The sequence below is a fragment of the Alexandromys fortis genome, unplaced genomic scaffold (genome assembly GCF_014885135.2).
Source record: "Alexandromys fortis isolate MF-2015 unplaced genomic scaffold, M_Fortis_MF-2015_v1.1 scaffold_156, whole genome shotgun sequence".
Classification (NCBI taxonomy): Eukaryota; Metazoa; Chordata; class Mammalia; order Rodentia; family Cricetidae; genus Alexandromys; species Alexandromys fortis.
Window position 1 is genome coordinate 3,252,348 of NW_026068028.1, and position 23,575 is coordinate 3,275,922.

Sequence of the window (23,575 nt, forward strand, 5' to 3'; positions counted from 1 at the left end):
ATCTGTCACATGAACATCAGCCCCAACTCTCCTCAGACCAGGACAGGAATCAATAGCGCCCTGAATCGCTAGAGCGGGGGTGTTAATCAATAAGACATCTGACATCTAGTTAGCCTTCTGGACTCAGGGTGGTAGAATGACGAGGGAGTCGCTACCAATTAAATGCGTCAGCTTGGATTAAAGCGCTTGCCTGAAATCCCAGCAGCGGAGAGGGAGGCTGAGGCAGGAGGATTGCCACAAGTTTAAGCCAGTCTTTGCTCTAGGATGAGATCCTGTCTCAAGAGTTTAAAAAAGGGGGCGGGGGGGGGTAATCAAAATGTAAGAGGCACTGAGGAACCTTCCAGGCTTGAGCTGGTCGGTGCGGCAATGTCCCAGCCAATGGTCTCAAAACGGGGCGCCAAGAGGTGACAGCACCGGCTTTACTCGCCTCGAGGGGCGCGGGAAGCGACTGCACTAAAGGGAAACAGAAACTCGGGATCCGCAGGCGCGCGCCCAGCCCGGCCCACGTGACCCCGGGCTCCAAAGCTCTCCGCGCGCGCCCCCGGCCGCAGCCTCCCCCGCCAGCGCGTGACGCGCGCCGGCCTCCCCAGCGCTGCGTGCCCGGCGTGCGCGTGTCCGGCAGGCAGCGGGCGCGCGCACGCCCGGGAGGGCCGCCGCCCCTCCCTGGGCCCGCCTTCCCACCCTCCCACCCTCCCACCCTCCCCCGGCCGGCGGCCCGCCCTGGCGAGTCAGTCCTCGGGTTCCCTCCCTCCCCGGGCGCGCTCGGGCCGCCGCTGCGCTCCCCGCCCTCCAGCCGCCTTGCCGGAGCCACTCGCTGCCGGAGGAGGAGGTGGAGGAGCCGCAGGGGCCCGCCGAGGCGGCGGCGGCGGCAAGATGGCGGACTTCCTGCCGTCGCGCTCCGTGCTGTCCGTGTGCTTCCCGGGCTGCGTGTTGACGAACGGCGAGGCCGAGCAGCAGCGCAAGTCCAAGGAGATCGACAAATGCCTGTCGCGGGAGAAGACCTACGTGAAGCGGCTGGTGAAGATCCTGCTGCTGGGTGCGGGTGAGAGCGGCAAGTCCACCTTCCTGAAGCAGATGCGGATCATCCACGGCCAGGACTTCGACCAGCGCGCGCGCGAGGAGTTCCGCCCCACCATCTACAGCAACGTGATCAAAGGTGCGGGGACGCGGCGGGGCTCGGGGACCCGGGGACCCCTGGGGAGCGGGGGCCCGGGCACCGCCCTCACCCGCCAGTCCCGAGTCTGTGGAGACTGGACCGGACCAGATCGGTCGGGCGAGCGAGCGACCGGGTGGGCGCGCCTCGGGCACCGTCCTGTGCGCCGCTGCGCCCTGGTTCTTCCGATCCGGGACGCCCCGCTGTCCCCCGTGCTACCCCAGTGTGGGTCACGATCGGCCCCGCACCCCGCCGCTGGCCTCGCCCCCTCCGAGAGGGAAGTGCGGCGAGCAGGGTGACTCCGGGCAGCTGGGCGACTTGTGTCCTCCCTGCACACCGGACTACCCATCCATCAGCAGTCCCAGGTCCTACACTCCCATTCCTTCCCTCATCTCCCGTCCCTGGTGGGTGACCCTAGTAACTGGGTCGGATACCCTTCCAGCTCTAGGCTTCCTAGGCCACCTCTTGAGTTAAGCAAGTTCTGGAACGGTCGCAGTGAGGAAACTTTTTTTTTTTTTTTTTTGCCCTGAGACTCTTGTCAAGGGCATAGAGTGACAGCCTCTGGGGCCTTTTGGGGCAAGAGTATGAAACTCAAGGGTGCTGCGTTTACTGAACTGGCATCAGGAAAGCCTTTAAAAAAAAAATTATCAGCGCGAGTGGTTTTATCCCCCCCTCCAGTGATACAGGATGTTTGTAATCACAGTTCAACATGTTGCACACTTTCTTTCTATCTTTTTTTTTTTTGCTTAATAACTTGGGACAAGAGAAAAAAAAGGCATCATTTCTAATACTTAAATGAATGTGAGTTTAATGCAAAGACTCTGGCTTAAAAGTCGTAGGAGACCATACAGGAGGTAGTGAATATGGGTAGTGTTGAATCATGGACTTTACAAGTTCTATTTGACAGTATTTTAAAATTAAAATATTGTTCCTCTTTGAAAAAGACACGAAGCCTTTTTTATCATTCAACGAAGCCATGGAGGTGGCTTTTATTTTGTCATTTAAAATGACACCTTTCTTTGGTGACAAGTATCTTCTACATAAAAGACATCGGCAAAGTTGAGGTACAGTGCCTGATGTTTTGTGTGATTAAGGAGTCACCCTATTTTATCTCGGACTTGGAAACAAACTTTAAGATTGTAGGTCTTTTCAGGTTGTTATGTGGCTGTTTTTTTTTTTTTTCTTTAAAGTGGGTTTTTGTTGTTCAGGAAGTACATAAAGCAAGCCCCTTCATGTCCTAACTCCTTCAGGATTTCGATTGGGGGAAGAGCTAGAGAGGGGGGCATTGTAGGGCAATGAGGGGAGAAGGCTGGACCAAGAGCTCACAGTCCATGGCTCTTTGCCATGTATCTCTGCAGTTAAACTGTAAAGGATGGTTGGGTTGTATTTAGTCTGCCTTAATGTTTAGCACAAAACTAATTAAGGTCTCTTCTAAGGCTGTAAACTGTACCTTGCTAGTCCATAATTGAAGGTACCTTTGTATCCTGCTGCAGTTGAACTTAAAGAATTATGTTAATGAATGGACTCAGGTATTCACTGTGGGTAAGGTAAACACCTGGTTTTTGATAGACACTGGGCCTAAGAACTACTTTGAGCATTATTGTGTGATCAAGTTTAAGTCTAGCTAGGCATCTTATTTTCTTGAGTTGGTTATGGTCAGAAAACTGAAAGCAAAACAGTTTGGGTTTTTTTTTTTTTTCAGTATCCAAAGAAATGACTTCCTAATAGACTAAGACAGAAGTAACAGTTTAGTGATAGTATTGAGTGCGAACTGACCTGAGTAAGTGGAAGCCCCTGTTTGTGTATCGTCTTGCGATTGGTTTTCCTATTAGACTCCTGAAAAGCCAGCAGATGGCTGTACTGATTTGAGGCATGGTCGTGGGAGGCTCTAAGTGTGTCATAGAAGACCGTGTGGGTAGGAGCTGCAGGACCCTGTCTGCACAGCGAATAGGTCTTGGCCTGTGCCAGGCTGTCTTGAGCCTGGACTTGGGGCTAGGCCGCAGTATTTACTTTTCCGTCTCTGATTTTGACTGTCTTCCACTCCAGAAGTGGTTTTATGATTGCAGTGTATTAAAATCCTTCCGAAAGAGTGATTTTTGTTAGTGATATTACTTTCCAAGGCTTATAATTTTAAGACAGCAAACAAACGTTTTTTAAACTTCTGAGAAGATAAAGGTTCTGTTTCTGGTCTCCATTTTGGAAGTGGGGCTTCTGTAATAGCTAAAAAAAATTTAAGGAACCAATACTGAATAACGCAGGGGTCAAAGATCCTGATGGTATCTTAATGACTCTTCCTCATTTGTCTTTTTCTCTTTTTAAACAAAGGTATGAGGGTGCTGGTAGATGCCCGAGAGAAGCTTCATATTCCCTGGGGAGATAACAAAAACCAGCTCCATGGCGACAAGTTGATGGCATTTGATACCCGTGCCCCCATGGCTGCCCAGGGGATGGTGGAAACTCGAGTTTTCCTGCAGTACCTTCCCGCTATAAAAGCCCTGTGGGAAGACAGTGGCATACAGAATGCCTACGACCGGCGCCGGGAGTTCCAGCTGGTAAGACATGCCCTTCCCTAAAATGTGTCTATTTCTGGTGTGTGTGTGTGTGTGTGTGTGTGTGTTTATTTATTTATGTGAGGGAGGGCATCTGCATGCCATAGTACACATGTAGATGTCAGAGGACAACCTGTGGGAGTTGGTTCTCCTCTAGCGTGTAGGTTATGGACATAAACCTCAGGTTCTCAGGCTTGGTGACAGATGCCTCTACCTGCAGAGCCACCCTCGCTCTGAAGGGTACTTTTATTAAATGACTTTTAGTAATGTCTGGTTTAGCACCTCTTACAGACTTCCACAGTGTAATCTGTTAGGTAAACAATGTAGCCTCAAATGTTGGTTTGCTGTGTGTGCTTTTTATTAAGCAAGATTAAAAACTATGGTCCACTCTATAGATTTAATGAAGCTATTATACTGGCTAGGACGTAAAGTCATAATGACTTTCTGATGACCTTTCTTTTTAAAATAAGTCCTATGAGTGAGTCTAGTTGTTTGTATGTGCCATTTAGCCTCTGAGGTTCTTATTTTATAACAGAGATAAGTTTGATATAAAGAGATGAGAACCTTTTTTCCTCTTTGCTTTGTAGACTGGGCTGGCCTTAAATTTACAGTGACTCTTACTTCTCTGGCTCCTAAGTGCTAGGATTACGGGCATGAGTCCCCATGCCCAGCTGAGAGACTAAACTTTTAACAGTAAATACTCTATAATAAATATTTTATAAGAAAGGAAATATTGTTTCTGTGCTCTTGTTTTACATGGGAAATAATTTCCATTTATTTTTCCTCCTTTATCTTAAAATAGATTATGAAATATTTCATAGCTTTTATGCACTATTGAAGGGTAGGAAAGAAGGATCTAAGCCAAAGTTAAAGATACAGCATGTTTGGGGATGGCTCATACCTATGTTCTTAGCTCTTTGTAAATGAGAAGCAGAAGAATCATAAGCTCCAGGCCAGCCTGGGTGACACAGCAAGGCCCTGACTTCAAAAACACAAAACCAAGAATTGAGGCAAAATTTTTAACCAAATGTTTTATAATTTAATTGTGAGCACTTTGATCGTATTTGGTTCTGTTTGCCAAATTCCATCGGCAGTAGCCAGTGCACAGTTTAGAGATAGTTCAGATCTGAAGTGCTTTCCTGTAATATAATTAAAGTGACAGTTAAAAGTAAAACTGCCTGGGAAATTGTTTGAGGATGTATGTCGCTGACGTTCGAGGTACTCCCAAGGGTGTGGCTAGGCAAGGATGCACAGCAACAGTCTTCCTTGGTACAGTCCAGGCTAGTCTAGAAAAGTTACAAGAAAGGTTTATGATACTTTTTTTACAAAACCCATGTCTTACATCCTTAGTGTAGCATATGCTATGTGCTGGCTAGGACAGTTCATTCCTGTATACATCATTTCTAATTCATGTATTGAGCATCCGGCAGCATTATACATCAAAAAGGATGAATTCATCAAGTCACCAGATTTCTGGTTATTTTTGACCTTTGGTCCCTGTTGTCATTGTATTTTCTGTAGACTTGCTTGCTCTCCACATATTCTTTCTCATTGCTCCCTTCTACCACCCTCCTGTTTAAGGGCAGCTTATTATCCTTCTTGGTTTATTTTCTCGATAGACACACTTTCCACTGTTTTCTCAGATGTTTATCTTCCCAAGGCCAGGGAAGAAGCAGCCAGCTCCACAGTAAGCAGTCAGTACACCCTGAATGAATAAAGGAGCAACAGTGTATCTGTTCTTTCCCTCTCGATTGTCCGAGGCCTATCTAATGGAAGGAAGTTAGGATGTCACAGTTTCAGTCTGTGCTCTCACATCTTATTATCATATCAGGGTCTGTGTCATTGTTGAGAAAGGCACATGTATGTGTTTTATTTATCGGAGAGCAAACAGAACCACTCAGAATGAAGACCTCTGTATTCTTGACTTGACCCAGCTAATATTTCAGTAGAAGAATGCTATCAACGACAGGGGAAGGCGGGTTCCAAAAATACTTTTTTTCTCTGATAAAGAGTAGAGGCACAAGAAATGAGAATAAAGCGAGATCTACTGGTAAGCTGGAGGCGAGGATTTCTCACCTGAGTGTGTTTCCAGCACTGTCAGTAGTATCTGGCCCGTGGTAGGCACTTGATTATTGTAGTTTTTTTAGTGGGCTGTGGTGTCTGGCACTAAGAAAGCATGCTGCTAATTTAAACCCTTCCCCAGAGGCACCATCAGTGCCTTCCCCCATCCTGCCTACCCCTGGTGCTGTCTTTTCTCCTCTGTAACTTAGGATGTACACGCCCCCTTCTCCGTTATTCCTCGCAGACTCCAGAAGTCGTCTTGTTGAAACTCAGAGGACTCTGATAGTTCCTCTGCTGCTAGAACATGCCTGTTGTGGGTAAAGGCTCCAGCTAGCTCAACTGTGATTTCAACAGTATAATTGATAGGCAGCAGGACATACCCTATAACCTCTTGATTCCCATGTGTCCTGATTTTCCACTTCCCTAGCTCTCTTTATATTGTTCTCCTGCCAGGATTTTTCTGGGTCATGTGTGCTCATTAGCTGTTCCTTCATTTAGAGCAATGGTATAATCAGATTTTAAAATATTTTTAATTGAAATTTAAAATTTTTTTTATTATTATTATTTTATGTGTGTTTTGCTTGCATATATGCTTAGTGCCTATGGCGGTCAGAAGAGGATATTGAACTTCCTAGAACCAGAGTTACAAATGATTGTGAGCCACCATACTTGAACTGTTCCCCTCCTCAACAAATAATTAAAATAAATAAAGATCTTTTAAAGGTTTTTCATTTTAGCCATTGGTTGATTGTATTAGACTTCTTACTGCAAATTGAAATGAGAAAAATTACTGACATTTTTAGAGATCCTTTCATATCTTACATTTTGCTTAAGCTGAGTGAGTACCTCTTGGTTTTCAGACAAGGAAAACGGTAGCAATGCTGCAGCAGACCGCTCATTTATTAGTTGTAATTTTGGGTGCTAATAGGATTTTTTTTTTCCAAAATTCTCACGTCAAGCATTTCCTTTTCTGGTTAGTTTCCATTGTGGGTAAACTAAATAGCTTATGTGGAAAAGAAACGTCCTAGAATCACATTGTTGTCCAGATGTCAGGTGCTAACACATCGAGGGTAGTATGTTGGAAGAGGTGGTCTCTTAGCTACTTACACTGAACCTTGGCTGTCAGTTCATGGTTGCCTATCACTGTGCTTATGACAAATCTTGTCCTTTGAAACACTTCTACGATGACAGTGGCTAGGGCACTTAGAATGTGGATGACAGCCTAGGTGAGTTGGCTGGGTGGAGGACTGGCTGGGTATGGTACAGCTGGCAACACAGTCAGACTGACAAAATGCCTGGGGTCACCGCCCACTGGTCTCTTAGTTCAGCTTGCAGTTACAGTTAAGCAGTGTAAGCAGCACTGGCCATAGAGGACAGGGCCGGGTGTGTGACAGTGGGAGGAGCAGGGGACAGCTTCCTAGTTTCTGTAAACAGTTTAGCTTTGTCAGCATTAGTACAGTTTCCTGTAATGGCCAGTCTGCCCTTGCCGCTCTTGAAATCAAAACTGTTCTTGTTAATCAATCATTGTCCCTTCAGGGGGGCTTGAGTTTTCTTGCTCAGATGGTACAGTTTGTTACTTCTCTACGCTGATACGGTTATTGATGGAGACAAAATGTCCTGCAGTCTATGTAGCAAAGTATTTTGCTACATGAGTGGCCTGTAAAAGGGAGCTGAATGTCACTTAGTCAACTAAGTAAAGCTTAGAAACTTGTGTTTTGGTTGGTAAAATATTTTTGCTTGCACTGCAGCACTTATTAGACACAGAATACCATCTGAGTCTTTTGTTTATTCTTTAACACAAATTTGGATTTGCTTTAAAAGGTGATTGAGGCCAGGCTGAAGCAGGAGGATCTTGATTTGAAAACCAGTGTAGGCTGTATAGAGAGTTCAAGGGTTCTATTGGAGACCCTGAACAGGGCCAGGGGAAAAGAACCAGAGACCCCAGGGTATGCCTGGGCCCTTGACTCTTTAAAGGGTAGTACTGTGCCTTCACCATCACTCTGACAGAAAACAGTTACTGCTAAGTAGTTGGTGCTGCTGCTAATGTGTTTATTAAATAGGAAAGTCTCGCTATGACTAGTTTAGTTATAATTGGGCTTTAGTTTCAGAACTGTGCTTCGTGGTGGACCTAATCCAAGACAAAAGTTTATGAGCTCACTTTAAAGAAAACACAGTTCAGGCACTTCCTGGGTGGACTGTTCCCGTTCTTCTTTACAAATCGGCTTCAGCTTAAACAAGCTGGGGGTGGCTATTAATTTTCTAGAGAGTTAATTGTTTAGTACCTTAATGTTTGGGACAATCGGTTGGTAGTTTTCAAGTCACTGTTGCATAATTATCCCCTGATTCCACCATAGCAGACAGTGATGAGACACTTGCCCTTGTTCTCAGCTCATAGATGGGAAAGTCTGAGGCTCGGCATAGGTTCCTGGATACTTTGGTTCCCAGACCTAGTAAATGATAGTAGACTGCGAAGTGGGAGTCCTGTCTGCTCATCCCTGCTCCATCACTTCTTGCCCTGCCACTGAACCCTTCTGCAAGCACTCAAGCATTATGTCCCTGGAACAGTTGTCTTTCCTCTCATTTCCAGCCTTTTTTGGATTCCCTTTGCCCCAAATGACCAGCATGCTTCTGTTGAGTTCTAGTGCGTTGCTTTGAGTATGTGGAAGGTTTGTTTATGTTTGGCTTTGCAGTGATATTCACATGTCCTTTTTTACACTCTGAGTGTTCATAATGTTTTGTTAACTAACTTAGAGTGAGGACAGACGTACTTTTACCTGACATTGATAGTAAGCTTGCCTACTTGGAGTGGTTCATTAACTGCATAAATGATCTTGGGGCAGTTTGAGGCTTCCCTTCCTTAAAGCTCATTGCGGTAAGAATCCTCATCCAAGGTGGTGTCTTTTCTGGAGACGCCACTGAAGACTGCCTGACTTGTATCTGTTTCCCGGATTTGCTTTTGCTTTGGGGAGAAGAGTATCAGGACAGGCTCTTAGAGACGTCATGTGACCATACTGTGTGTATATGAGCATAAATGACCTAATTTTAAAAATTGTATTTCTGGATTTATAGTCACTTTCCTTTCCTCGCTTGAACATACTTCATTCTTAGTTCTAGCCTCATGATACCGTTTATCTCTGTCTGTATTAGGCCTGCATTTTTTTACAAGATGCTGCTTTTCAGAAGACTTTATAGCCACAGGAGCAAAGCTGCATTAGAGTGGTTGACAGATCAAGGAAATAGTTTTGATGACTGGACTTTAGTGGACTTGGCTAAAGTTGGCGATATATCATAGTGATGGTAGTTAATCTTTCACATTTAATTGGTCTTCGTTTGGAAAACTGCATCCAAGTTTTTGTTTATTTGTTTGGGGTACCCTGTGATCCTCTTGCTCAGACTCCTGAGTGCAGGGAATACAGGCTTATTGCACCATGCCCAATTCAAGATTTCTGAATCAGTGCAGTGGATGAACTTTCTCATCCTTATTGTGTCTGTAATGGGCATAGATCCTTTGGGCAGAATTTCTCTGTTTTACTTTGCCTTGTGGTCCAAGCACTCGGCCCATGTACTTCGTTATGCTTTTCTTTCCCATACTCGTTAAAAAGTTAACCACTTTCAAAGAATGAAACCTTTTTACATAGGCCTTAATGTGATCCCTTACTTTTTGAGGTGGCTTCTGACTGGTGGGCTAAACGTAGAGCAAGATAGCTTGTCAACAAGAATCTTCCCTGACTGTCATTCTAGGTGTGAGCTAGGGCAAGTTCCTCAGCCTCTCTCAATCGGTTTCATGACTATGGAATACACATGACTATGGGATGTATTATCTGTTGTGAGGATTACATGGGGGATGAGCCAAGTAAGATGATAGCATGGTGCCTGGCTGAATATGAATGACAGTGTTATTAATATTATCTATCCATTAATATTCCTTATATGCCATGTGCACATAAGTAGCTGTCAAAAGAAGTACTGTAAACTTTGATTGGTCTTACTATTCTGAACTGGATTGCTAACATAACAGTCCTGAATCTGAATAAAGTAGAATGTATGACTTACATTCTTGGTACATCATGTTATTTATTTCCACGAGGACCACACATCCAAAGGAACTGAGGTGCTCTTTGGCACATTGGCTCTTGCTGCCTTTTAATAGAACTTTGCTTGGTTTTCAGATAAAATATTTATGTGTGCCTGTGTGGGTTTATGTATAAATTGTATATACCATGTCCAAGTAGGTACCCACAGACATCAGAAGAGGTCATTGGATCCTCTGAAACTCAAGTTATAGGCAGTTCTGAACTGTCATTGGGTACATATTTGTAAATGGTTGTAAAAATAAATTCTTTAATCCTAAAGAAACAAGTGTAATTCAGGTCTAATATCCCTTGTCTGAAATTATTGAGATCAAACACATTGGGGTTTTAGGTTTTCCATCTTTTTTATTAGCATACATATAGTAAGGGTGAAAGCCAAGCCTACATGTGAAACTTCACCTGTACTTCCTATACACTTTGCCTGCATAGCTGAAGGTAACTATATAGTTTTTTAGAAGTGTGCCTGTGTTTTGACTGGAACTTGTCACATGATGCTAGACATGGAAATTTCCACTTGTGGCTTCATGTCAGTACTTTAAAAGTTTGTATTTTGGAGGGTTTCAGATTTTAGGTAATCAGCCATTAATGAAAATAAAAATGACGTTCTTAGCATTGTATAGACTTTTGATGAACGGAGTCACCATGATCTCATTTTCACAATGGAATTTCTAGCCAGAGTTAAGTAGTTTGGAAACCATGTTCCTGATAGCTTTAGCTGGGTAGGGAGAAGGGCTCAAATCCCTATTCCTGCTGGGAGTGTGCTAACAGGTGCCAGTGCCCTGCTTGCCATCCCACTGAATGCTTTCTCTCTCTTCCCTTTCCCCTTTGTCTCTGTCCCCTCTCTATGACTGTCCACACACAGAGAAGTGTACCCTTTCCTGCTCTGTCATTTCCTCTGCTTGGCAGAGGTCCCATGATTTCCCAGGTTACAGAGGGTAATTAACCTTCATTTCCAAGGTTAAAAAAAATCCTACATTTATATTTTTTAAATACTCTGTTAAAAATGGTTTTAAGTGTTATGGATTTTTGTGAGATAAACAGTGTTTTGTACAAAAATAACTGTAAAAAACCCAGTTAGTTTAATTGAGAATTTCTACTTTGTCTTGATAAAGAAAAACAGATACCACATTTGTTCTCCCTAAACAAAAAGAAAATAGCTCTTGATGACAGCGTTTAAAGACAGTATTAATGCCTGGGTGATGGTGGTGCACACCTTTAATCCCAGCACTCAGGAGGCAGAGCTAAGCAGATCTCTGAGTTCGAGGCCAGCCTGGCCTACAGAGCTAGTTCCAGGATAGCCAGGTCTATGCAGACAATCTGTGTCTCAAAAGAAAAGTATTAATAAACAAAAACTGTCTTATTAATAAATTATCCTGTCTTTACATCCTCAAAGGTTTTGGGTTCTTTGAACCAGAAAAATTATATTTACTAAGACCTTTTTTTTTTCTTCGAGTTAGGGTTTCTCTGTAGCTTTGGGGCCTGCCCTGGAACTAGCTCTCGTAGACCAGGCTGGCCTCAAACTCATAGAGATCCGCCTGCCTCTGCTTCCCGAGTGCTGGGATTAAAGGTGTGTACCACCACCACCTGACTAGAACATTTCTTTTTTAAGAAGAAAAAGAGCTAAAATAAGTAGAGTATGGGACTGTCGTTTTTTAACACCCTGGGGTACTATTTTCTAGTCTTTGAGTAACTTCTAAAAATACGAGTGTCTTGCCTGCATGTATGTTTGTGCCCACTTACATGCAGTGTACACGGAAGCCAAAATAGGGTGTCAGATCTCCTGGGATAGGAGCTCTGGATGGTTATTAATCGCCATGTGGGTGCTGGAGATTGAACCTGGGAGAGCCGCCAGTGCTTTTAACTGTGGAGCCATCTTTCCAGTCCAAAATAACTAAAATTTTTCTTCTGAATTTCTTCCATCTCTACCTCCCTGCTGTTTGTTTTCAGGTAGGGGCTAATATAATTCAGTCTGACCTTGAACTGTGTAGCCAAGGATGTTCTTGAACTAATCCTCCTGATTCCACATCTCAAGTGATGGGAATACAGATATGTACCACCACACCTGATATTTATCTACTCATTCACATGGAGGGTTTGCCTGCACGTACGTCTTTATAGCACATGCTTGCGTGATGCCCTTGGAGGCCAGAAAAGGGTATAGGAATGGAGTTACAGATGGTTGTGAGCCAATTTGTGTTGCTGGGAATCAAACCTGGGTCTTCAGGAAGAGCAGCCAATGCTCTTGATTGCTGTACCATCTCTCCAACCTTTTTCTGTCTCTATCTGTCTGTTGTCTGTCTGCCTGCCTCTGTCTGTCTGTCTATCTATCAATCATTTGTCTATCTATCATCTGTCTGTCTATCTGTCTGTCTGTCTGCCTGCCTGCCTCTGTCTGTCTGTCTATCATCTGTTATGGTGGTAGGGCTTGAGCTGAAGCATCGAGCACAATGGACAAAGTGCTCTACCCCTGAAATACATGCTTAGTGTCTGTCTGTTTGTTTTTTTGGAGAGAGGCTCTCACTGGCTTGCCTGGCCTAGAACTTGTAAACCTCCTTTCTCAGCTACTGTGCCTGACTCCCAAGTGCTTTTTATTCTACATTCTACTTTGAGACAGAATCTCACTACATTTCTTTTTGAGACAGGGTCTTACTCTACAGTGCAGACTGGACTGGAGCTCACTAGGTAGCCCAGGTTGGCCTCTGTCCTCCTACCTCAGTCTCCCCGGTGTTGGATTACAGGTGCAAGTCATCCCTCACACGGTGCTTAGATTGTTTCTAAATTCAAACGGCCTTGACCTTAGAATCCTGCTTCAGTCTCCAGGAATTGGAACTGTAGGTGTGCTCTCCCAACTTAAAAATGTTTTTGTGTGTTAAGTAGGGTAGAAATTATAGGGAGAATTTGTCACCTTCTATTATTATGTGATTTTTGCTTAGCCTTCAGCCTGAAGGATGTGTAGTTTGTTATCCATTCGCTATTAAGAAAAAGAGTTGTGGCTATTACTAAAATGAGCAGCTGCCCACGGTTCCCACGTCGCTGGGGGCAGTTTGCTTTTGATTGCCCAGCTAACTGCCGCAGTAGACCTGACAAGTGAGGCAGTGGGCATTTACATGATGTTTATTCCAAATAATTAAATTCTCTATGTTCGCAAAGGCACAAAATACTAACTGTCCTAATCAAAAATGTTGAACAATGGGCTGGAGATATCATACATTTGCCTGGTATGAGTAAGGTCCTGAGTTCAAAGCCACATACTTAAGTCTAAGATGAATGATGGGATTTAGCCAATTCAGTTATAGATCTTGCTACACAAATGATTGGCTACTTTGACTATTGCTAATTTGCCATGTTTGCAAGTAAAACTTATTTCCTTCAGTTTTAACCTTAATTTATGAGCTCTTAATCTGGTTTAAAAGTTTTATTTCATAACAATTAAATTTTTATAGGAATATATTTATGTCTGATGTTTTATGCGGTGTGTATGTGTGTGCACATGTTCGCTCAGGTATTAAGGTATGGAGTTATTACTTTTAGTTGTCTAGTTTCATTATAGTCTGTTTTCTTTCCTCAAATGTGGAGCATAAAAAGTAAATGTAAAAAAGATGATGAGGTTAGGAAAGCCCGGGGTAAGAGGGTTCCTAACAGTTCTGTGAGCACACCTGGCAGGCTTACAGTCACATGCCGTTGCACAGTCATTGATGGGGCAGCTACCAGTCACACACCATTGCACACCCATGGATGAGACAGGTATCTTTTTGCAGGCTTATTTGCGAGGGAACCAAGTAAAAATAATCTCTTTGTTGGTCACAGATGTTAATTGGAGTTAATTATGGTAAATAGGCAAACATATATATTTATACGTACGATCAGTACTCCAAATGAAACCATTAGGAAGGAAGAAGACACCAAGAATTTGGTTCAAAAAAGGGTTTGTTTTTTTTTTTTTCTTTTTTTGAGACAGGGTTTCTCTGTAGCTTTATAGCCTGACTGTCCTGGAACTAGTAGACCAGGTTGACCTCAGACTCACAGACATCCACCTGCCTCTGCCTCCCGAGTGCTGGGATTAAAGGCATGTGCCACCACCGCTGGTTAAGGAGGTGACATTTATTTAAGACTTCATGGATGAGAGGCATGTCAGCCAGGCATGGGGGAAACTGGAAGAGTTCCTCAGGCAGAAGGAGGAGTCCGTGTGTGAAGTTGGAAAAGCTGGTTGCTCATCAGAAAACTTGTTCACCGTTGTGGAGGGCAGAGCATGCAGGGGGCCTGACCAGGTGCAGGAGGCTGGTGGCTGCTGGTTTCTGTCTGGCTGTAGTTCAAACTTGGGGATATCTGAATGCAGTGGGAAGCCACCAGAGGACCTTGGCAAGACAGGGAGGCTGTTGTGTGGAGAGCCCTGCTGGGCCTGTGCTGGGTGTAGCAGTCTGACTGGGAGAGCTACAGGAGGAGCAGTGACTCAGTTTGACACACGAGTCTGGAGTCCAGGGTAGAGTTTGGGACTGGAGAAGTTTGTGAACTTTCTGTTTGCATTGTACGTGATTTATCAGGATATAAGGTGTACAAGCAGAGGGCTACCCTAAGGAACCTTGGCGTCTTTTGAGAATGTTCAGAGGCAGAAGTCATCTGAAAAGGAGAAGTGTCCTGAAGTGTAGTCGCACAGCACTTGGGAGGTCGAGGCAGGAGGATTGCCTGTTGTGAAGTCACCTAGTTACATAGTAAGACTAAACAAACTAAACACTTTTTTTTTTAAAAAAGAGAAGAACTGCTGCAGGGATTGGAAAGTGTTTTGTGACAGAACAGGGGGAAGCTGGTAGCAGGAAGGCTCTGGCTGGCAGGTGACATGGGGAGGGGAGGGGAGGCCAGACTGGACGTGCCTGGGGAGGGAAGGGAGGTGAGGAAGTGGAGAAGACTCACTTGAAGCCCGGCTGACTGCTCTCATTTCCCTTTTGCAGCACTTTCAAACACCTGGCTTAGCAAGTTGTGGTTTTTCAGACCTTTTTAAAGTTCAAGCACATTGTGCTTGTATTAACCAATATCTTTGAATTGCACTCAGAGAGAGTTAAAAATGAGTTAATAGGTCAGATAAGGGCTCTGCGTATAGCTTAGTTGGTAGAGAACTTACTGAGTATGCCCAAAGCCTAGGCTTTGATTCCCAGCACCACATAAACTGGGCATGGTAGTCCCCGACCCATAATCCTGGCACTTCCACATGAGAGAACATGATCTCAAAAAATACAGAAGAGTTTCTCATTTTTTTTACAGCTGTTCCTTCATGTCCTTAGGAGTCTGGTAACCGCCTCAGATAGGAAAATCTTAATGTGCAGTCTCTGGTATAAAATGGTGTAATATTTGCATATAACCGAAGTACAACCTGCCATGTGCTTTAAATTGCCTCTGGCATAATAGTGCTGCATACAGTGTAATGCTGTGGAAGCAGCTATTGCACGTTGTTGTTGTTTTAGGAATAATGACAAGAAGAAAAGAGTGTGTGTTCAGTGCACATGGAATTCTTGCTTTGCCATGTAGTCTAGGCTGGCCTCTTAATTTGCAGTCCTGTGTACCACCATGCATGGCTCCAGATGGAAACCTTTTTTCCTGGCATTTTAGACTTGGGTTGGTTGGGTCTGTAGATATGGAACCTATGAATGAAACTGTACTGGAGTGTTTTACATGTGATCCCTCCCATTTAGAGAAGTGGGGGCAGAAATGTGGTCAATGTATACCTGATGCCCTTCAGTTCTTCATCAAGCATGCTCTGAGTACTTGCTGTAGCTGGTGTGTTGCGGGCCCAGAGCTCAGGTGGATTGCTGGTGTGCTGTGCTGGAGTTCTCAATACTAGTGAAGAGGAAGGAGTACAAGTTGGCAGGATTCGTGCTGTTGTTCACTGCTCTGTTTGTAGCTGGGTTTAGCTTAGAAAGGACCTCAGAGAAAGCAGTTTTGTTCATGATTCAAACCCAAGGCTGTGGAGCTCCATAGCCCATTTGTGATTGGTTCTCAGTTCCATGCTTCTCTGCTTCTCGTGCTAACAGAATTAGCCAGATGGTGATTTAGAGACAGGAACTGATGTGATCAGATACGTTTTGAGCTAATTTGCACATTCGGCAATATTTGAAATATTTTCAAGTCGCCTTGCTTTGCTGTCTGATAGGATTCAGGGATGAGACAAATAGACTGGGTGGAACTTCACTGTTGGCAAGAAAGCTTAGGAATATGTGAGCTCAACTAGGAGCGAAGCCGTCTGGGTTTTTCTGTCACCTGCTTCTCATTTATTAGTTAGTGTTAATTATTCTGAAGTGTTTGAGTTTGGGGTTTGTAGCATATCCTTGATGAGCCAAACTTCCCATAGGGTCTGTGGGGTATCAGGAAGCCTCTGACCACTGTCCCCGTGGAAACCACAGGAGATTGACCCAGGGTGGGGGATGTTGGAAAGTTGCAAGTTTCCCCCTTTCTCCCCTTTCTTCCTGCTTGCTTGCCAGCAGTGGAGGGCATTGATTTTTGGAAAATGGCAAAAAGAAAAAAAAATGTAGTACCAAAGACTTCTAGTTGTGGCAAAGTGTGATTTTTTTTTTCCTGTGTGTGTGTGTACGTGTGTGCGTGCACATATTAGAGAGCATTTACACAAACACGTGTTTGTGAAAAGAGGTCTGTGAGCATTTGTGTGAGGGGCACTTGTATGGAGGTCAGAGGAGAACTTGTGACGTTGATTCTGCCCACGCATGGGCTGCGCTCTGGTCGGCAGGCTTTGATACACTAGTGCCTTTACCCACTGTCCTTTGCTTCTTTCTGTTTTGCTGGGATAGGACACATAGGGGATGACAGGGTTTACTTTAGCATGCAGGGCATAGCCGGTCCCTGAGGGAAGGAACCTGGAGACAGGAGCAGCATGAAGCGGGCCATGGTTGCCCAGTTTGCTCTCCTGTACTACCCAGGACAGCCTTTCCAGGGTGGCACTGCCTCTAGTGGGCTGGGCCCTCCTAGACTAATCAAGAAACATTCCACACATTGTCTACAGGTTATCTGGTGACAGTAATTCCTCGGGTAAGGGGCCTCTTCCCAGATGATTCTAGCTTGTGCCAAGTTGACAAAACAGAACACTAACCAACATATGCACTGAGCTGTCTGTTCTTTATATGGTTTTCAGATTGTGTATGATGGGCTCCTTTCAAAAGTTTAACATTGAGGCATTTTTCAAGGCCCAGAACTTTGACCTTTATTGTATTGAATGTATTACATGAAAACCGGAGAGTAGGAAAGTTGTTCTTCTTAGAGAAGATGACTGAAATTTTATCTTAAGGGTTATTATTTTTTCCTTGTGTGTGTCTGAATGTACACATGATGCATCGTGTGCACAGGCACCCAGGGAGGCCAGAACAGGGTGCGAGATCCCCTGAAAATGTCACAGGCAGCGGTGGCATTCTAAACTATTCATGCTCTCTAGGGGTAAAAAAAAATCACAAAGTGATACTCTATACCATCTGAGACATCTTTGTTGACATTGGTTTTCTTCCGCTGGTATTTGAATACATACTGGGTACTGAGATAAACTCTTTGGTACTCTGTCCAGCTTCATATCCTGCCCTTTATGGTTGCAGCATTAGCATCTCCTGGAGGTTATTTTTCTCCATACCAGTAGATTCTTTAGATATGGTGTGAACTTTACTTCAGTGGGAGATTCTTAGGAAGCCAAAGTAGTGATTCTAAAAGTACCGTATGGGATAAATCTTACCATACTGCTATCCTGTTGGTCAGAGCTATCCCAAGTCTGCAGCGTGAATGTCCTTCCCACGTAAAGTGGGTTTTACTTTCATGAGATACTGGCAGAATTGAGCACCTTTGTAGGACACACATTTATAAACGCAAGTAGGGATGGTTGGATCTCTGTTCTTCCAGGGTAAATAAAGCATTTTAATAAAGTACTTTCTTTTTATGACTTCTATAGCAGGGGAATTACTTTTAGTAGATAAATTACATCAATTAAGATTACTAGCCGCATCTGAGCGGTGGTGGCGCACGCCTTTAATCCCAGTACTGGGGAGGCAGAGGCAGGCGGATCTCTGTGAGTTCAAGACCAGCCTGGTCTACAGAGCAAGTTCCAGGACAGGCACCAAAGCTACAGAGAAACCTTGTCTTGAAAAAATAAATAAATAAATAAATAAATAAATAAATAAATAAATAAATAAATAAAAAGATTACTATCCACAAATGATTTTGGTGGTAAATCTAAAACATTTGACATAAAGCACTTACTGAGAGTCGTGACAAGTTAGCAGCCTGTATAATAAAGTTGATGGTGTGGCTCTTCCCACGGGTGTCTCTCACACGCTGCTTGTTATTACAGTCTGTGCGGTAGAAGAAGTAGACTAAACTTGGGTTTAAATAAGCCAGAGGTAGTATTCTTTTTTTTTTTTTTTTTTTTTTTTTTTTTTTTTTTTTTATTTTTTGAGACAGGGTTTCTCTGTAGCTTTGGAACCTGTCCTGGAACTAGCTCTTGTAGACCAGGCTGGCCTCGAACTCACAGAGATCCGCCTGCCTCTGCCTCCCAAGTGTAGAGGTAGTATTCTTGAGGAAATTTTTGCTTTGTTATAAACTATTTTAGATTGGTTCAGGATTTTATTTTGAAGAACAATTCAAATACTGAGAGTTAATGTAACTGACTAATTTTGACTCTTAGAATTGTTAACTGTGATACGGAAAATGCTAGAAAGAAATTTGAAATTTCTTTAACTTAGAGGGTAGTTGGTTTTGGTATACTGACAGAGCAAAGGGGAAATTGCAGTTTCTTTTGCTATCAGTAAATATTGTTGTGTTCCTGTGATGGGAGGTGCTTTACATACACTTACAGAGGTGACAGTAGTGTACTGTTTGTATAACATCAAATATTTTTCCAGAGAAAAGCGAGATGAAAATTTTTTAAAAAACTTCAGAGATATGGATCAATAAAAGAAGTTCCTTAAAACCAGGCAAGAGGAGCTGTTAGAAGGGCAGAAGTGAAACAGACCGGGATTAACAGGCATACTGTCCTCCCTCCAGTCTCTTGAGTTAGGATCTTGCTCTGTAGCCCAGGCTATACTCATTCTGTAGCCCAGCCTAGCCTTCATTCTAGAACCCTCCTGCCTCAACTCCCCAGGCTTCTAAGAAGCTGCAATTACAGGCCTATGCCAGTAGGCCCTGCAAAGTGAATAATGATTGATTGATTACAGACCTATACTACCATTCCCCACAAAGTGAATATTGATGAATGGATAGATTTTTCTTTTGAATTTTGATATTTTTTAATGATTTTGACAGAAGATCAAAATCTTATTAGATGATGGCAGTAACAACTGAAAGAGGCTCAGAAAGAAAAAAAATGTGACCCTTTAAAAATCTTTTTAATGCTTTTCAGTGAAAACTTTTTCTCATTTGAAAGCATATCTAATTGCCTTGCATTTAAGTTTTTCACATTTTATGAGATGAAGCAATGATGGTTTGTCTGAGTAGATGTTTTATTCCCCCAGTGCTGGGGATTAGGTTTGCTAACTAAACACTGAAGCACAGAGCTAATTCCCAGTGTACAATCAATCAGATTTTAGTTCGCCTTCTGACTTTCCTCATAAAGTCTGGTACGGTGAAGTTAAGACATATTAATACATGCTACCTACAGTTCTTATTGGAATTTGACATCTGTCCAATGTCCTTGTGTGTGTATTTAGAATGTCTGCTTGTGGCAAGAACCTTCCACATTCCATATGATCTGTGGCTCCCCCTAATCCTGCAGACGGAGACCTGAGCTAGGCCCTACCCTGCCTGGCTATTGGTTAGAAGACAATTATTGAGAAACCTAAATATCCGTACAAGTTTCACCATCATCCAGTCCCTTCAGCCCTGTTGGAAAGCCAGTAAGCTGACGCAGTGGGTGAAGGAAGTGCTTGCTGCCGAGTCTGACAGCACAGCTTTAGTCCCACTACCCTTGTTGTAGAAGGAGTTGTTCTCTGACCTCCACACATGCGCCACAGCTTGTGTATGTGCACATGCATGCACACACACACATGAATAAATGTGATTTCAAGATTCTACTTGTATATTCTCTTTTGTAGCCCTCATCACTTTTCTTGTGTGCCTTTTTGTTTGGCAGTAACATTTAACGATTGCCCTTACACTGCAGATCTTTGAGTTTTGTCTTTATATCATCTTAATACTGTATCTTCCAATAATGTTTTTCATGAAATCAAGGCATACTATAAATAAATGGACTTTTGCTTTGGAAGAACTTAGCCATATACACTTAAGTTCATCTCTTGTTTTTCTGTTTTCTGTGCTTATCTTTATAAGCAGATAAAACTTAGTATTCATTACTCTAAAAACCATCATTCCATATGTTACAGTCTCAGTGACTGGCGTTTGTAGAAATACAAGATAGAAACAGGATGTCAAAAAGGGGAAGTTACAATACTAAGCATCCAGCAGATGTTCTTTCTAGCTGTTACTATGTACAAGATAATAACCCCATTCTGGAATACAGAGAGCAAAAGTTTAAGTCTAGGTGTTTCCATAGGAGACCATTTATCAAACGAAGGTACTCTGGGATGCACAAACCCTCAGTGCAAACAACAGAAGGGTATGATTCCTGAGGGCGGGCAGGGCAGCTGGGAGAAATGTAGTCAGTGGAAAGAAAGAGTAAAAATGAGTTTATCTTAAATTGATGTTTCTTCAAGAACTGACTCTTACTGGGGAAAAACCAAGAATTGGAATCTTGCCTCTAAAATAGTTTTCTTTCAATCTCTGCTCCTTAAATTAGTCTTGGATAAACCATACATAGCTTCTGTCCTTCAGATTTTTCAGTTCTATAAAATGGGCAAGTCTAGCTGCTCTGCAGACTCTTAGCTTGGATTCTCTCCATCTCTCCCAAGAAAAGTAAGGTCCTTGGGTAGAGACTGGAAGGATTTGTGTCTGACTCTGGTGTGGGTACAGAGGAAGGAAAGTGCACAGCTCTTGCAAAAGCACAGGTTGAACCTCAAGCCTGATAGTCGTGTAGTCCAGGCTGTCCTTGAACTCATGGCATCTTTCCTGTCTCAGCCTCAAGTGCTGGGATTTACAGGCATTTGCCACCATGTCTAGCTTTGGGGCTCATTCTTAAAATAAAAACAGGAGATAGTATAATCCCTTGGTGTTCAAACTAGTAATTCTGGCCCACTGGGTCAGTATTTATCACTGAGAACAATGTCTTCTTCTTGTTCTAGGCAATTCCTAATAAATAGGGATTTGGTTGGGTTTGGGTTTTTTTTTTTTTTTTTTTCTGTTGTTATTGACAAGGTCTTGCCAGCTGGCTTTAAACTCACAGACGCTCCTGTTTCAGGGTTGGAGCTTACAGGTGTGGCTCACCACAGTTGCCTGGTAGATTTTAACCATGCAACATAAGTAGATTGGCTCTTTGGTCCTTCTCTATTCCCAGAGTTTTCTCCAAAATCATTCGCTTATCAATCCCAGTCAGATGAGCGTCTCGATAGTAAACCTGTGTCTAGCCCTATCCTCTAGCCTCATTTATTTTTCATTCATTCGTTCTTTCATTTTAGACCAGGCTGTCCCTAAACTCAAGTGGAGCCTTGATTTTTGTGTGAGTCTGCGTACATGTGTAACTTAATTGAATTATGAAGAATATGCAGTGTTGCTTAAAACCTACTCTTGTAATAAAATGAAAGTAAATTAAATTTCTAACCTAGAGTCTTAGTGGCTTGGCATTTTTAATCACACCTTTTTATTATTATTTAATTTTATGTGTATTTTGCTGCATGTATGCCTGAATCACATGAGTGCCTAGTGTATTTGGAGACTAAAAGGGCTTCAGATCCCTTGGAACTAGGATTACAGATGGTTGTTAGCTGCCTCATGGATGCTGGGAATTGAACCTGAGTCTTCTGGAACGTAGTGCTCTTAACCACTGAGCAATCTCTAGCCCTTTTTATCAGGCTTTCAAAGATTTGTTTTTTATAGTTTTTAACTTAATTAAATTTAATGAGTGTGTACACGCATGTGACTTGTGCAAGCGCCTACGGAGACTAGAGGCATTGAGTCTTCTGGAGCTGGAGTTACAGGCATTTGTAAGTTGCCTGATATTGATGCTGGGAACTAAACTTAGGTCCTCTGGAAGAGCAGCAAGTGCTTTTAACCCCTGAACCATCTCTCTAACCCTTACCAGGCTTTTTAAAAGTTCATTTTGGATAATCACAAAAGATGAAGTTATTTTTAAAATGTATGTGGAGATATGAAGTGATGCCAAGGATGACTGCATCAGAATCTCTTCTCTTGCAGCTTCTAAGATTTTGGCATGAGAAATTTTTAGTAGACCTGAGAACCCGTGTTATGTTAATAAGCACGTCAAACAGTTCTGGTCTGTACCAGTAAGGACCATTTACCTAAGCTGGGTGTGGTTGCACCAACTATGTAGTCCTTAGGCTGAAGCAGAAAGATCACTTAAGCTCAGGCATTTGGGCTTCTGGGCAACATAGCATGACTCACCTCAAAACAAAATAGGTGTTTGACATGCTACCACACACCTTTAATCCCAGCACTTCCGAGGCAGAGGCAAGCGGGCCTCTGAATTTGAAGCCAGCCTGGTTTACATGGTGAGTTCGAGGACAGTTAGGTTTACATACTTATACACTATGTCTTAAGATAAACAAACTAAATTTCCAGAACACATTTACTAAAGGGCCAAATAATGTAGTTGAAACTTCTCATGCCAAGATATAAGATGAAAAGCATGGGCTGGAGAGATGGCTCAGTGGTTAAGAGCACTGGCTGCTCTTCCAAAAGTCCTGAGTTCAATTCCCGGCAAGCACATGGTGGCTCACAACCATCTGTAATGAGGTCTGGTGCCCTCTTCTGGCCTGCAGACATACACACAGCCAGAATATTGTATACATAATAAATAAATATTTTTAAAAAAAAAGATGAAAAGCATTACTGTACTAGTCATACCTAAGTATTATAAGAGAATACAAGTTTCTGCAAACTTCCGTAGCAGTACAATTCAAAATGCAATAAAATTATGTATAGCTTTATGTAAGAGTGGCTTTACTGAGCAGAAAAATCAAGTTATTTTTGCCTGTTCAGGCTTAATGCTTACTGTTACCTTCAAAATCCGTTGTAAATATTCACCCATTAATGATGATGTGTAATAATATTTTACACATCTGATCCTTGAAAATGTCTTTGGTTAGGGATGTAGCTCAGTATTTACCTAGCATGTGTGAGAACCTACTCTCCATCCTCAGAGCAGCAAAGTGCAGATAGACATTGCCACGTGAGCATGCAGTCTCATTGAGTGCAGTTAATTCTTCAAAAAAAATTTGCAGGTTTTTCCCACTGAGCTTTCTAGCGTGCTGTCATTGGCTAACCTCGTCTGCTAGAAGGCTGGGAGAAGCTTTAGTTTGCAGTTAAATGGATTTTGTGCCTGTATTAGAATCTGAAGGATGCTTCAGGAATTGAAGTTGGAGTTTGGAACTGGACATGCGTCGTAAATTTATGTGAAAATGGGGATTCACTTCCTTTTTACCACAGCGAGTGTATAAAAACAGTTTGACGTTGCTAGAGATTCAGTCATAATGCCAGTTGTTGAGATGGATTTACCAGAGTATAAGCGTCTCTAAAATAGACTGTTTTGCCTTATAATTTTAGGTTGAACTCCTTCAAGAATAGAATCTACTCTTCCCAAAGCTAATTTCAAAAACCAGTGTTCAGCAGCAGTG

At 43.0% G+C, this 23,575-nt stretch overlaps 1 protein-coding gene across 1 annotated transcript in view; it reads left to right on the plus strand.

Moving 5' to 3' along the window:
- The first annotated feature begins 700 nt into the window (after positions 1-700).
- Gna13 (G protein subunit alpha 13) overlaps positions 701-23,575 on the plus strand; it is a 39,470-nt gene continuing 16,595 nt past the window's right edge. Inside the window, exons 1-2 of the mRNA XM_050164250.1 lie at positions 701-1,156; positions 3,479-3,705. Coding sequence (XP_050020207.1) covers positions 874-1,156; positions 3,479-3,705 — 510 coding nt within the window. The 5' untranslated portion in view covers positions 701-873. The remainder of the gene's footprint in view (positions 1,157-3,478; positions 3,706-23,575) is intronic.